At 55.9% G+C, this 14,336-nt stretch overlaps 1 protein-coding gene across 1 annotated transcript; it reads left to right on the top strand.

Moving 5' to 3' along the window:
- Positions 1-1,265: 1,265 nt before the first annotated feature.
- Positions 1,266-11,579, top strand: pald1a (phosphatase domain containing paladin 1a). The gene is given in 20 exon segments (XM_068754603.1): positions 1,266-1,463; positions 1,668-1,770; positions 2,240-2,350; positions 2,352-2,420; positions 2,688-2,852; positions 2,935-3,095; positions 3,500-3,575; positions 3,982-4,136; positions 4,216-4,312; positions 4,385-4,489; positions 4,604-4,699; positions 4,773-4,907; positions 4,991-5,107; positions 5,189-5,368; positions 5,443-5,640; positions 6,106-6,246; positions 6,315-6,386; positions 6,491-6,631; positions 9,834-9,989; positions 11,423-11,579. Coding segments are annotated over 20 exon segments (2,613 nt in total). The 5' UTR covers positions 1,266-1,278; the 3' UTR covers positions 11,573-11,579.
- The last annotated feature ends 2,757 nt before the right edge of the window (positions 11,580-14,336 follow it).

Below are 14,336 nucleotides of genomic sequence, written 5' to 3'. Positions count from 1 at the left end.
CGTTGGACATCTGGCTGCCAGATGTGCCCCCCCCCCGGTCCCCTCTGGCAAGGCGACTCCCCACATCACACAGGAGGCTGGACGGGGAGGAGAGCGCACGCTCCTGAAGGCGAGCAGCCGGGCGCTTTGAGCTCTCGCGAGGTGGGCGGAGGGTTTTCCCACCGACCGACCGAGGGGGGGGGGGGGGGGGGGCGCCGGGATCCAAGAGAGGAATAGTTCTTCTTGGATGCGACGCCGAGTTCTCACACTCCTCTGGGCCATGGCGGAAAGCAAGCAGCGCAGGAAAGGCTCGCGAGGCTCGGATCGCTCCACGTCCCAGCAGTAAGGCGTTTGTGCTGCAGCGCGGGGGGGGGGGGGGGGGGGGGGTTGGATGTTTTTCTTCTTCTTGTGCTTTAATTACGGTAGCAGGGATGCTTTTGGTGAGCGGCGAGGACGCAAATAGATTCAGTGTGTCTGGAAGCTTCGCTTCCTTTTTGGGACTTGGGCTGAGATTCTCGTACTTTTCCCTCCCCGGCTATTTTGGGGCTCCAAGAACGAATCGAGTTTCAGTTTTGGTGTTAAATTGTTTCTGCCATTTGTCAAACAAAAACTTTAATTTGTAGCTTTTGTCATTTTTCTTGTCATGAAATGTCAGATTTCTGTCGTATTTCGTCAACAATTTTCTTCTGACTTTGCTGATTTAGATTCAGATTTTCCGTGTCTGTTCTGAACTTCTGATCTCATGGGGAGGAGCTTTTCTTGTGATTGGTTGATTGATTTTAAAGCCATTTAAAGGTCGACGGGAGGCGGAGGCGGTTTCGGTTCATGTGGAGCTGTTTGTCTGCAGGGCTCGCTGTTCGGCTCCCTGTTTATTCAGAGGGGAGGAGGCCCCGTGTGGGTCTATCAAAGCGTATGATTGAAATGATAAATGCTGTCGTGCTAAAAGCGTCCCGCTGTGAATAGATGAGATGAGTCATCGTCGTTATCTGCTGCATGTCGACTTTATTGATCACAAAGCCCGGACTTTTATTAGAACAAATCTTCTGTCTTCTGTGCTGCGTTCAGGTGCGACGTGTTATTTTTAGGTCTGCTACGATCAGACAGCATCCAGTGCCTTATTGTCATCTTTTCATTTTATTGATCCAGATGATTTATGCTGCTGATGAACGGCCAATCACGATGAGCCACATCATCACAGCTTCGGATCTTTTTAGAAATCCCCGTTGGCGTTTTCTGTCCCCGCCGTTTGCTTCCTGTTTCTCAGTCCACTGTGATGTCACTCGCAGCTGCTCGTGGAGCATGGGTACGACTGCCAGCGCCGCGCCGCAGCCCGTTTCCGTAGCGCCGCCGCTTGAGAGCGTCCACGCCAACGGGATGGCCGACGGCAGGCAGTCTCTCGGCACGAGCCCGTTTCAGACGGTCAACATCCACAACAACAAGGCCAAGTCCATTATCGCCAACAAAGTCGCACCTGTCGTCATCACGTAATCCCCTCCCCGAATCCGCGTTGTCACAATTGGGTGTTAATCCTCTTTGATCACTGGGGTGTCACCCCCGGGCTGTCGCCGCGGCGTTTGCCCCCGTTATCATCTCATTTGTCGGGCCAGGCCGGGCAAACAGCAGCTGATAATTGAATTGACCGCTCTTTTACCCCCCCCCACCCCCCGACCTGCTGCTGTGCTTCACAGGTACAATTGCAGACAGGAGTTTCAGATTCACGATGACATCCTTAAAACCAACTACAAGGTGGGCCGGATATCGGACGCCATGCCGGAGCACTACCTGGTGCAGGTGAGGCCCCCGGCCCACGGGGTGGAACGCCGTCTGACCGGCCGGCGAGTCTTTTCACAGGCTCACGCCCAAACGGGGACATTGTCATGCGCCGTTTTATAACCCGGACGGGGCTGTTGTCACCCCGCTATCAGACCTTTGATGTGCGCCGTCACCTCTGCTGTGTCGGCTCGGGCCTCGGCGGGTTCCGTCAGGGGGCCTTTTAAACCGCGACCCCCGCAGGCCTGCCCCCCCCCCCCCGGGGGCCGGACGCCGGCGGAAAGGCCTCTTGAACCTGCACGCGGGTCTGTGCTAAACGTGGGCGTGAAAATATATCCTGTGCTAACGGCGCTAACGTTGACTCCCGTATGCTAACCTGTCCCTTTAAGCTGAAGAGCTTTTAGGACCGGCGAGGTCAAAGGTCATCCTGAGGCGTAAACGCCGGCCCACGGGAGGAATCTTCTCTCAGATGGATTCGCTCTCGTTCCAGGGGGAATACTTCATGGTCCAGGATGTCTCCAGCAAGGCGGACGTCCTCAACACGACCGGCAGCTACGGCGCGCCCAACTTCCGGCGGCTGCAGGGGTCCCACCCCCTTTACCGGGATGGGCCAGCCCAGCCTGAACGGCTTCCGACGGGTTCTCCAGCGGCTCCAGGCCCAGGGACACGAGGTCATTCTGCCGCCACGCCCACATTCTGCGTGGCCCGCCATGTGCGCCCGCTCTGCTTCACCTCTTTTAGTCTTCCTGGTCGGTAAATATTTGCGGAGCCGCGTTCCCGCTGGCGGCCGCGGCTGAACAGCGAGCACACAGAAAGCCGCGGTCGGTGGAAAAGCTGCAAACCGACCGGAATAGAAACGAAACGGACAAAATTGCACATCAGATAGTTTCCAGTCGCCGTTCGGTGGGAGGGCATCGACCGTCCGCTTCGCTTCACAGGAGGTCATATTCGTCTGCGTGAGGGAGGAGCCGGTGGTTTTCCTCCGCAAGGACGGCGACTTCGTGCCGTACACCCCCAGGAGGAAGGCGAACCTGCACGAGAACCTCCACGGCTTAAAGGGGGAGGAGCCGGTGGAGAGCCTGGAGCTCACCGTCAGGAAGGAGGTGAGGCGCCGCGGCCGTTCGGTCGGGGCTGGGCTTTAGCGTTAGCGTTAGCTGCTACGCCTCGCTCTCCTCCTGTCTGCAGCTCCACGACTTCGCCAAACTCGGCGACGGCACCTTTTACGTCTACAGCGACATCGAGCACTTCAAAGACGAGCCGCAGAAGATCGCCGTCGCGTGCGAGGAGGACATCCGCGTGACGGAGGAGGTCTACAAGAGGCCCGTGTTCACCATGCCGGGTTACAGGTTCGCACGTCTCGGCCGTTCGCCTGTAGCTCGCACGCCGTTGGCCAGTTGAAAACGGCGCCGCCTGTTTGTGGGAAATCAGAGGCGTGAAAAGTGCAGACGGCAGCTTCCTGTTTGAAATCAGACCGGCAGCTTTGCTCCGATGCGACGCGCTGCAGAGGTTTTAGGCTGACGCAGCCAAAAAGAAACCGCAGGACAGACCCAAACGCTAACCCCTCCCCCTGCACCTGATTGGTTCGTTTCTGATCAGCTTCTAACATTAGTTTTTATTTCTGTAACTTAATATTTGTAGCTGCAGCCTCGATGTGAGCCCTACCTTGTGCGCGTGCGTGTGCACGTGTGACCTAGATACGCTGGAGTATTGACGGAACGCCGTCTCTTAGTAACGGCCTCCCGTTTCGCAGGTACCACCGGCTGCCGCTGCCGGTGGACGGGGCGCCGCTGGAGGAAGACTTTGACGCGTTCGTGAACATTCTCCGGGTGAGTTCAGGCTAACGTGCTAACGTGCTAACGGTCCGCCTCGGCTCGTCCCTATTTGGTCCTGATGCGAGTCTTTGTTTTGATGTGCCGTAAACGTTATTAATGGCTGGAATATCGGGGAGCGTCTGGGATTCGTCCCGGAGGAAGCCGGACGGCGTCTCCTAATCCTCTCGAGTCCGTCTTCTGGACCGCTCCGGGGTTTGATGGGTAACGGAAAGCCCGCTGCGTCCGGCGCCTTCTGGCTTCCGTCCCGCCCGTCACTCCCGCTGGATGTTCATCTTCCCGTTTTTCCCTTTTTTGGACGCCCAGCCGGCGCTCCGACCTTGTCCCTGCTCCCGGAACGCTCTCGGTGACGTCTGTGATTTGTGCTTCCGGATTTACCGATCTCTTCATCTCCGGTTCCCAGGAGAGCTCCAGCTTGGCTCGGGGCCGCGATGCTTCCCGGCGACTCCCCGCCCTCCTCTTCAGCTGCCAGGTCGGCGTCGGACGCACCAACCTCGCCATGATCCTCGGCACGCTGGTCATGAATCGGCTGAGCGCCGACTCTCGCCCGCCGCCGCAGTGAGAGCCGAGAACGGCGCCGGATGAACTCGCCTTTTTGATCCGGGCGACTTCAGACCCGATCTCGTTTGTCTTTCAGAGCCGAGGAGGCGGCGGCTTCGGCGCCGAAGCCCCCGTTCCGGGTGGTCCAGTCGCTGATCAGCAGACTTCCTGATGGACAGCAGGTCATGGAGGAGGTGAGACGTTGTGACGCCGCCGCTTCGGAGGGGACGGGGAGGTTAAAGCGAGCGCTCCGGTGATGTGCCCAGGTGGACCGGGCCGTCGCTGCCTGCTCAGAGATGCACAACATCAAGGACGCCATCGGCGAGAACAAGAAGAAGCTGGAGGCGATCGGAGAAGACTTTCAGGTGCAGGTGAGAGACGGCGCTTTGTTTGATCTGCTGAATCAAGAGAAGGAAATCCGGCGCTCCGCCGGCGCCGTTTGTGGGAATAAACAAAGATGCGTACCGGATGTGAACGGATTCTAGGGGAGCAGCACCAAAGACTACTTCCTGAACAGAACCATGCAGAGCCTGGAGCGCTACTTCTACCTGCTCGTGTTCAACGCGTACCTCCGTGAGCAGGTGCGGCGCTGCCGTCTTTCTCGGCTTTGCGATCCGCAGCGAGGGTCTCACGGCGTTTATTTTGTTCCGGTAGTATCCCCTCGCCTTCGTGTGCAGCTTCAGCCGGTGGATGTGTCGCCACGCTTGGCTCTACCGGCTGCTGGCCCGGATGAACCTGTCGGAGCTGTCGGCGCCGGCGGAGCTGGTCACCAGAGGAGCCCGCGTCCTGGTGAGGAGACCGGGAAGGCGCCGCCTTTAACCGCCACGACGCGGTCGCAAGACGTGTAAACGTACGGCACATGCTACCGCTAGGTCGCCGGCGCCCGCCTGGCTCCAGACGTGCTCGGCACCGCGAGGGAGATGAAGGCCGTCAACTTCCGACGGGTCCCGAAGATGCCGGTGTACGGCGTGGCTCAGCCGACGTCAGAGGTGCCGGACGCCGTCACGGGGGCGTGGCTTCATTTCAGAGCGCTCAGGCCGGACCTCTAACGGTGACTGTGTTGCGTTCAGGCTGCCGGCGCCGTTCTGGCCCACCTGGCGGACGAGAAGCGGAAGCACAGCCACGTGTTGTGGGTCAACCTGCAGGAGGAGCTGGTGCTGGAGGGGAACGGGCAGATCTTCAACGTGAGGGAGCCGTCACGCGTGGACCGGCACATCGCCGTCCCGTCCTCCGACCCCCAGCTGATAGAGGTAGCGTTTACCGCCTCCGTCCGGCTCCGCCCCCTCCCGGGTTTACAGTTCTCCCGCCGCCTCCTGGCCCGTAGGAACTGGAGACCTCCCTGAAGGAGGAGATCCTGAGAGCTCAGAAGTGGCTTGAGGTGACGCTGGAGCAGGAGAAGCAGATGAAGATGATGAAGAGCTGCCTGACCGTCCGGGAGAACTTCAACCAGCAGGTCGGCGCCCACCGAGGCCTCGCCTACAGACGCATCCCGCTGCCGGACTGCAGCGCCCCCAGGGAGGAGGTACCTGAACCTTTAACACGATGACGTTTTCATATTCACCTCCACCCAGGTAACTAGTTACTCTCTCGGCAGGATTACTTGAGAAGTCAAAAAACTATTTTCAATAACTTTTATGGAGATCTCTGGATCCGTTTCTCCTCCGACTTCAAAGTATCTTTATTTTAATTTTAAATAGTTGACTAAAAACCTTCTGGTTGGAACATCGTTGGATTGTTTAGGACCTTTTGCGCCTCTCAGCTGTCCACAGGTGTGAACAGGTAAACCTGAGCTGAGCATGAGTGAGGCGTGTCCGCCCTCTGGTGGTCAACGATGGTACTGACATGGCTTCAGCGTTGAAACGCGACTGATAGATTTCTGCATTTATACTCGTGATTCTGGCAGATGCGTAATTTAATGTTTCTTTGGATGTGATTGTGGTGAAAAGGTTTTAAATACGACGTTTGTTGTTGTTGTTGTTGCTCTCAGGACTTTGATAAGCTGCTGGAGGCCATGAAGAGCGCCTTGGCCGAGGAATCTCGCTCGGCCTTCGTGTTCAACTGCTCTAACGGCGGCGGCCGGACCACGACCGCCATGGTCATCGGCGTGCTGACGCTGTGGCACTTTAACGTGAGACGCCGCTGCGCTTTCTGCACGCTCGCACAAGGCTGCATCAAACCGGTGTCTCCCGTCCGCAGGGCTTCCCCGAGTTCGCAGAGGACGAGTTTGTGAGTGTTCCTGATGCGAAATACACGAAAGGAGAGTTTGAGGTACGCGCTTTTAAAGCGACTGACGCTGGGGACGCGTGTTCTACGAGGAGGTTATTCATGGCCAAGCAGGAAGCAAACATGACGTGGGCGTGGCTTGACTCCAGGTGGTGATGCAGCTGGTCCGTCTGCTGCCCGACGGCCACCGGATGAAGAGGGAGGTGGACGTGGCCCTGGACTCTGTCAGCGAGACCATGACCCCCATGCACTACCACCTGAGGGAGGTCATCATCTCCTCGTACAGACAGGTACGGCTCCGCAGGACGCTCCTCGAGGCCGCTGATGGCGTTCAGTTCTGCCACGCTCCCGTTTACGGACTCGGCGGCAGCGGCTGTTTAGTCAAGGGTGACACCTCGCGGTGGAATTTCAGAATTCCATCCATCCGTCCATTTTCTTGTCTGAGAAAAAGTCGGCCGAGTATTTATTGTATGACATTTTTTATTTGGATTCATTTTAGGACTCGGACTTCATGGAAGTCTGTATAAATATATAGTATCTAAAAGTGTGACGTCATCCGGAGTGTTTTACATTTGTAATAAGACGGTTCCCATCAGCTCGTCGGCGGTCCGGCTGCAGTGCCTCAAGATCCCCACAGATGGCGCCAAACAAAGGTCAAACATCTGCTGCAGATCGTTGGATCCTCCGCTCTGAGCTGGACAGCGTGGAAATCGCTGCGACGCAACTTGTCCCTAGATCCCCCCCCCCCCCGCTGCTCGCCGAGCTTTCTTCATCCTGAAGAAGGGATGAAGAAGGGATGAAGAGCATCCCCGCCAGCGGTTATTTAAACCAGGGGTGAAGGGAACGAAGTGGGGCGTGGCCTCTGCATGAACACGGCTCTGTTTTAGTCGTTTGTAAAGCAGACTGTGGACATTGTGCGCCCTCAGCCGTCCTCGTCCCGCCGGAGGCAGCCGTCCTGTCTCCGTCCCGTCTCCGTCCCGTCAGTGGGCCTCATTGTCCCGGGCTGCAGGAAGAGGCCGCCGGCTCCCGTTCAAATCAATCAGGTGATTTGTTTCAGCAGCAGCGGCAGCGAGAGCTTCAGTGTTTCAAGCTCTGAAACGATGCTCTGATGTCATCGACGGGCTTCGCGGCTCCGCCTCGGAGCGCTCGACCTTCCTTTGACCTTCCCTCCACGCTGAATGTTTCTGGGTCTGCAGCAGACCCCAGGTCAGTCGTTCCCTTCCTGCCTGAACCAGCAGGTCGGGTGATAAACAGTCCCAGATGGTGAGATGTAAAGAAGGGGAGAAGGAGGGGGGGGATTACCCCAACTCTGTCTTCTTGTAGCCCCTCCCTCATCGACACGGGGTGGAAAAACCTATTCAGATGGAGGCGTCCCACCCGGCTGGACTCATCGGGCTCCTCTTCTGACCCGGGTCCTTTTGGGTCCTTTTGGGTACCAGACGAGCTGCTGAGTCCGTATCTCTGTATCTGGCGCTCTAGTTTTGAACGGGATGAAGCTTCTCGGCCGTCTGACATCGTTTCCTGGAAGTTACCGGAGAAAGCCGAGTCAGCGTTTGGCGCCGGCGCCGCCCGCAGACCCCGTTTTAATATTACGCCGCTTTACGAGCTGCTCCTGCCCGTGTGGATTACCGGAGCGGTTTGTTTTGGAGAGGAAGACCTTGTGAACCGTGACCCCTGCAGGAATCTGGATGGCCGAGGGGAAGCGTCGGCCCGTTCCTGGCGCTGAGCGAGATCCGTCAGATTCTTGGGCGATGCGGCGCCGTCTGCACAGGACCGGATCGCAGGAACGCCATCTTTGTGCTCCACAGTTGGGTTTGCATGCTGTAGAATGATCCGTCCCTGCTCGTCTTCGTCGGAGGGGCTGCTCTCCTCTCCGTTGGCGACGCGCTCTTCCTCGCGTTTTGGGTCGTACAGGATTCTCCACTTCTCTGATCAAAACAGCTTGATTGGTTCAGAAGCGGCGCCGGAGCAAGTCTGGCCTGATTGAGTGGGCGGAGCCGATGGCAGGTCTCTGCACGGCCCACCTCATCTCTGACATCATCCTTTCATCAGCGTCTCGTGGCTGAGTCGCTGGAAAAAGATCAGAGCGTTGGAATCTGTAAAAGTAATTAACGTGCGGGCGGCGGCGCCGCCTCGTCGCACTCGCTTCTACATGGCATCGTCTTCATCCATAAAGGTCGTCTTCATCCTTGCTCCTCCTCCTCGCCTTTTAATCGCACATTTAAGACGATAAACCTGTAGAATCAGGATTTTCTTTTCGCAGCAAATATTTCTCTCGACTTTGCCGAGAAGTGGAAACGATTATCGCTCCCAGAACTTGAAATGTAAGCCCCGCGGGCCCGAAGCCTTGAAGGCCGCCTCCTTCCCCAGGAATGGAAGACATGCGGCGTCTCCTCACCGCAACGCCGTTCTCTGCAGGAATGTCTGCCAGCGCGCGGGAAGCCGCTCGACCGCACGGCGGTGCCGATGCCGCCGCGGCGTGAGGGCCGCTATCCGCTGAGAGATCAAATGATGGAAAGCCCCCCCCCCCCCCGGGGTAGCAGGGCGCTCGGGGTGATCGGGTTCGCCTGCTGCGGGCCGAGCGGGGGCAATTAGAGAAGGTGAGACACGCGATCTCGCTCTTCCTCGACGCCCGAGAGGAGGCGTCGTTTCTACGCTCTGATGCAGATGCTCGGAAAACCGGGATCCAACCACAGCTGTTTGGGAATGGACAGGACCCCCCCCCCCCCCCCCCCCCTATGCTGCGTCATTCAGCTCTGGAATGATCATAATATGGTGCAGCGCGCTCATCTCAAATGACCCCCCCTCCCCGCCGGCGATAACGTCTGAACTCCTGCTTTTTCCGGTCCAAACTGGGCCTCGCGCTTACAGCTGGATGGCAGACGCTCGTGACGCCGAGACGTCCCTGAACGCATCACGCGTGACCTCTGCCTGCCCTTTGGAGGACACGGAACCTCGGTTCTGGAGCTGGTGGCCCAAAAGTCAACATCGATATGGCGGCACATGGAATTGGTGTCCATGCAGGCGGAGGCCGATGCCCCGTGGGGGGGGGGGGGGGACGGGGGCAGAGTGAGGACGTTATATAACCCCAAAACACCCCCGATTTAATTGATCCTCCTGTTCACAACTAAAAAAAAAAAACCTACTGCTGGTATTTAGTCATTGTGGGCGGGCCCAACAGGGCTGAACCCGCCCACATCCTCCTTCCTGTGTATGGATTGGTGGATTTTTGTTTGACTTTTCTCAGTGATTTTTTTATGAAAAATTAAACATGAGTGGGTTTTTTTTTTTAAAGGAGATATTTGAGTTTGATTTGTCGGCGAATGTCGCCATTATTTAATTTTTGTCCTTTGTTGTTTGTTGTTATCTGAATTTAATATTTAAATGAGCTTTTCTCGAATTGCATGTCACAAAATATAGCATTCGAATGCAAGTGGTAATAAATGTGTACATTCTGACCACAAATAAATCTTTATTGGCCTCTGTCCTTAGATTAAAAGCGGTAAAACGGAGGAGGAGGTCCAGGAGTTGCTGCTGAGGAGCCTGCAGTACCTGGAGCGCTACATTTACCTCATCCTCTTCAACACCTACCTGCACCTGGAGAAGAAGAGCTCCTGGCAGCGCTCCTTCACCGGCTGGATGGAGCAGGTACGGGTATTAAACATCGACGGTATTTCCTGTTCCTGAAGGATCATCTGTGAGCAGGGACGGAGTTCCGTTCTATTTATTCCGTCACTAGGAACACGTTCCTCTGTTTTAGAGAGCGCTGGAATGACAATGAAATCACTTTGTGCACGTATCTGAGTTTCGTTTGGACTCTCGTCCTGGAGTTTACAAGCTGGTTCCGGTTCTGTTGCTCCCTGCTGGACTTTCTAAGGCCTGGGCTAGGCTGGTTCTGGTTCTGTTGCTCCCTGCTGGACTTCCTAAGGCCTGGGCTCGGCTGGTTCTGGTTCTGTTGCTCCCTGCTGGACTTCCTAAGGCCTGGGCTCGGCTGGTTCTGGTTCTGTTGCTCCCTGCTGGACTTCCTAAGGCCTGGGCTCTGCTGGTTCTGGTTCTGTTGCTCCCTGCTGGACTTCCTAAGGCCTGGGCTCGGCTGGTTCCGGTTCTGTTGCTCCCTGCTGGACTTCCTAAGGCCTGGGCTCGGCTGGTTCCGGTTCTGTTGCTCCCTGCTGGACTTCCTAAGGCCTGGGCTCGGCTGGTTCCGGTTCTGTTGCTCCCTGCTGGACTTCCTAAGGCCTGGGCTCGGCTGGTTCCGGTTCTGTTGCTCCCTGCTGGACTTCCTAAGGTCTGGGTTCTGCTCCGTTGTCGGTGCATTAAGCGCTTGTCCAGCTGCGCTCCGACGGTAAAAGTAAAGAATTTATGTGTATTCCAAGCAAATGAGTCGTCTTGAAGTCGCAGACGCTGCAGTGGGACGTATGTGGCGACCCGTTAAACTGACCCGGCTGTGAAGAGGAGCAGCCGGGATGAAGGACAACGCCGCGCTGTCCAGTCTCACCTCTACGAGCTCGTCTGTCCGGATGAAAATCTTTTGTCTTTATTGAAGCGGAATAAACTCAAAGAAACAACTCAGGATTCCAAAAGACAAAGACGGGACAATCGTTGAGAAAACAATCTCCAGAGGAATATTCCGGGTCGCCCCGGGGGCCCGTTCTCTCTGTTATGAAGAGCACATATATGCGGCGCACTGGACCGGCTCTAATGGCCCTCGCAGCAGCCCCCGCCCAACCCAACCCGACCGGCCCAGAGGATCAATCGTCAGCCGATCAGCGGTGACCGTGGCAGGATCAGTAATGGCGACCTGCGACGCCGAAGGCGGTCGGGGCTCATCTCCACCGCCGGTGGTGCGTTCGAGGTCACGGCTGCACGGCCGAGGTCACGGCCGCACCCCTGCACCCCCCCGCGCTGAATCACGCACCGATTCTGCCCGGTCGGATTGTTTGAACCCGTCTGGGTTTTTTAGAAATCAGTGAAGCGGAGACGAACTTTAGCTTCTAAATAAATCTGCTAGAATGAGAGGAGGCGAGTTAGGGTGGGGGGGGATGAGCTGCTTGGGGGGTGCTAACGGTTCGTGTCTCCGTCAGGTCGCCGCCGGGGCCGGAGTTTACGACGTTCTCGACCAGCTGGGCTTCTCCGAGTTCGGGGACCCGAGGGACGCGCCGCTGGCCAGGCTGCGGCGCCGCTGGCAGCAGCAGCGCTCCGGCTCGCTTCCGTTCCGAGGGGAGTTCATCTGAGAGGGGACGGACGGCGCCGTGCCTTTCAGAATAAAAGACTTTCATGCACCCCCCCCTTTAACTAATACTATTGTTGTGATGCTAGTGAATGTTAGCATTTCAGTGTTGCTCCGATTTTAGTTTCATCAACGGTAGAATTTAAAGTTACTAACATTTGTGTTCAGGGAAGCGGAGACGACGGAATGAAGGGAGACTGAAACATCGGCGTCGTAAACGGATCCCGATCGTTCATCCTCTTCCTCGTCCTCTTCGTCCCCAGACAGCCGCCACGCGTACATACGAAAACTCCGTTTCGCCCAGACATGAATACTCATTTGTGTCTTTTGATATTTAGATTTCACTCGTTGATTTCCACGTAGAAATTATTTTAAGGTTTGTTTGGACGACTTTTGTTTTGCTTGTTAAAACTTCCTGTTGGGGTAGCGTGCTAATACGTTTAGCTCAGAGGCTAAAGGAAAGATTCAACCTGAAAACGTTCGAAAGCCGCCGGGCCCCCCCGGGCTTCGGTGACCTTGGATCGGGCCGCCTCCTTTAACTCGGACTTTCCCAGACCTGAGAGGCGTTTGTGACTTTGTGCTGTTTATAACTTTGTAAGTCTATTTACCTGTTTATTCGTACTTTTACTTACATGAGTCATGATACAGGTACTAACTACTTTTCATTTCACTTTAAAACTGTAAATGTCATTTGCGCCTTGATGCTTAAACTGTTTAAATGTCAATTTTTTTTTTATTGATTAATGAAGTCCTACAGATTTCTCTTTGTTGTACTTCTTCTTACTTGTCGAAACATCCACATCACACAATAGCGCCCTCCGTAGGTCAGATGAACAAGCAGAATATAATTGGCTTGCTGGCTTAAAAAACAGTTCTTTACCTTGGAGGGGAAGGATCTTCTTCTTCTTCTTTGGTTTAGCCACTGAATGCTAACTGCTGCATGCCATTTCAGACCGAACGCGCCGGGAACTAAATTCCACCGAGGCGCTACTTTTATGTTTTTGCACCGTGACATTAGGGTTGACGTTTGGTGCAGCAGATTTGGGGGGACTTCCACTAAAACCTGGTCCCTCCGGGGCTTCCTGTTCCTCTCCTGCTTATCTCGGCATCATCCCCTGCTCCAGATACGCTCCGCTAAGACTCCGCTCACGTATCCGGATGGCCTCGGAGCGCAGGGCAGAGGCTTGAACAGATGATCCATTGTTGGAACCTTAAAATGCTCCTTGTGGAGTAATAAAGTGCTCAGGCGGATCAAAGGACTAGTCTGAGTTGCCTTTGGGGTTGGACGGGGAAGCTCTTAATTAAAAACGCGCCCTGTCTCTCAGCATCGGAGGCCTGTGCGGGGATTAGGGGCCGCCGGCCGGCACATCATTGAGGCCCACTTGGCTTCGCTGGCCTGCTTTGAAAGGCTGATATCCCGGATTGCTTCCCGTCTTCGAGGTGCATAGCGGGCTTATCCTCCGGGAGTTCGGAAGTTGTTAAGATTTTATCACACTGCGGTCGATCCCGGATTATTGTAAAGGGAAACCAAGCAGTCGAGATTGAAGCGTTGCTTTGGTGCGCTTGTTTCCTCGTCTCTTTATGGAAGCAAAAACTATTGAATCCTAAATGACTCCGCCTCCGTCAATACAGTCGCCATCCTCATCCTCAGGTCAGATGTCCTTCAGACGACCTCCAGTCGAGTCCCAAAGGTTCTTATGTTTAGGCCTAAATCTGCGTCGGGGCTCCTGGTCTGAACTCCGGTCAGGAAATCCTAAAAGAAAACATCTCTGTGAGGAAGATGAAGCTCAATACATCACAGGATGGAGAGACCTCAGAGTCCACCAAGACCTGATTCCAGAAGAAGTTCCGGATCATTCTAGAGGCGCCTGATTGGAATCAGGAGGGAACCTCTGGTGGGATCTGAAGGAGGCGGCTGCAGCAGGAATATTCCAGAACTGGAGGCCTTCCTTCCTTCCTTCCTTCCTTCCTTCGTCGAGAACAGGATGCGATTCCTGAGGAACCAGAAGTGGAGTCTGGATCCGCATCAGGTTAGCAGCATCCTAGCAGCTTGAGGGATGCTGGTCTGTGTGGATCGGATCAGAGGAAGGGAACATTTGGGTTGGACGGGGAAATCTCCGGTTTGACTATGAACGGCTGATCCATATTTGTTAGTAACTTTGCTTCTGGCTGTAAATCTACAGAACCTCTAAAGTTCAAGCAGCATCAGGTAATCAGAGGGTTAATTCAGCTGCAGCATGTGGCCAGCTTGACCCCGGCCCGGGCGGAGATAAGGCCGGGACACGAAGGCCACGCTCGGGTGATATGGCGGCCCCTCGCCTTTGAAATCCCTTCCAGACCCTTTGAGGTTCTCCCCGGCGTGAAACTCAAGCTCGTCGCTCGGAAGGATCTCTGGATTACGGCGGACAAAGAGCAGCTTTGAGGGATGTAATGAAGTTCAGGAAAAGCGTCCCTCTGCGGACGAGGAGGCCCGGCTGCGCCGCCGTCCTTGCTGTCCCCCCCCGAAACAGACACCTCGGCGGCTCGAGTGAGCGGTCAGACCTCGGGGATGGGCTTGACCGGAACCGGGGGGGGGGGGGGGGTCACCAGACTGGAATTCAACTTCCAGCTGTCAGATTAAAGCCTCTCTTTGGGGACCAACAGGAACCTCGCTGTGGACCAGGACTCACCAGAGCGGAGGGGTCGGAGGTCACTGTGGACCAGAGCGGAGGGGTAGAAGGTCACTGTGGACAAGGACTCACCAGAGCGGAGGGGTCGGAGGTCACTGT

The sequence above is a fragment of the Brachionichthys hirsutus genome, chromosome 21 (genome assembly GCF_040956055.1).
Source record: "Brachionichthys hirsutus isolate HB-005 chromosome 21, CSIRO-AGI_Bhir_v1, whole genome shotgun sequence".
Classification (NCBI taxonomy): domain Eukaryota; kingdom Metazoa; phylum Chordata; class Actinopteri; order Lophiiformes; family Brachionichthyidae; genus Brachionichthys; species Brachionichthys hirsutus.
Note: the sequence above shows the minus strand (reverse complement) of the source record. Positions and strands in the feature narration are given on the sequence as shown.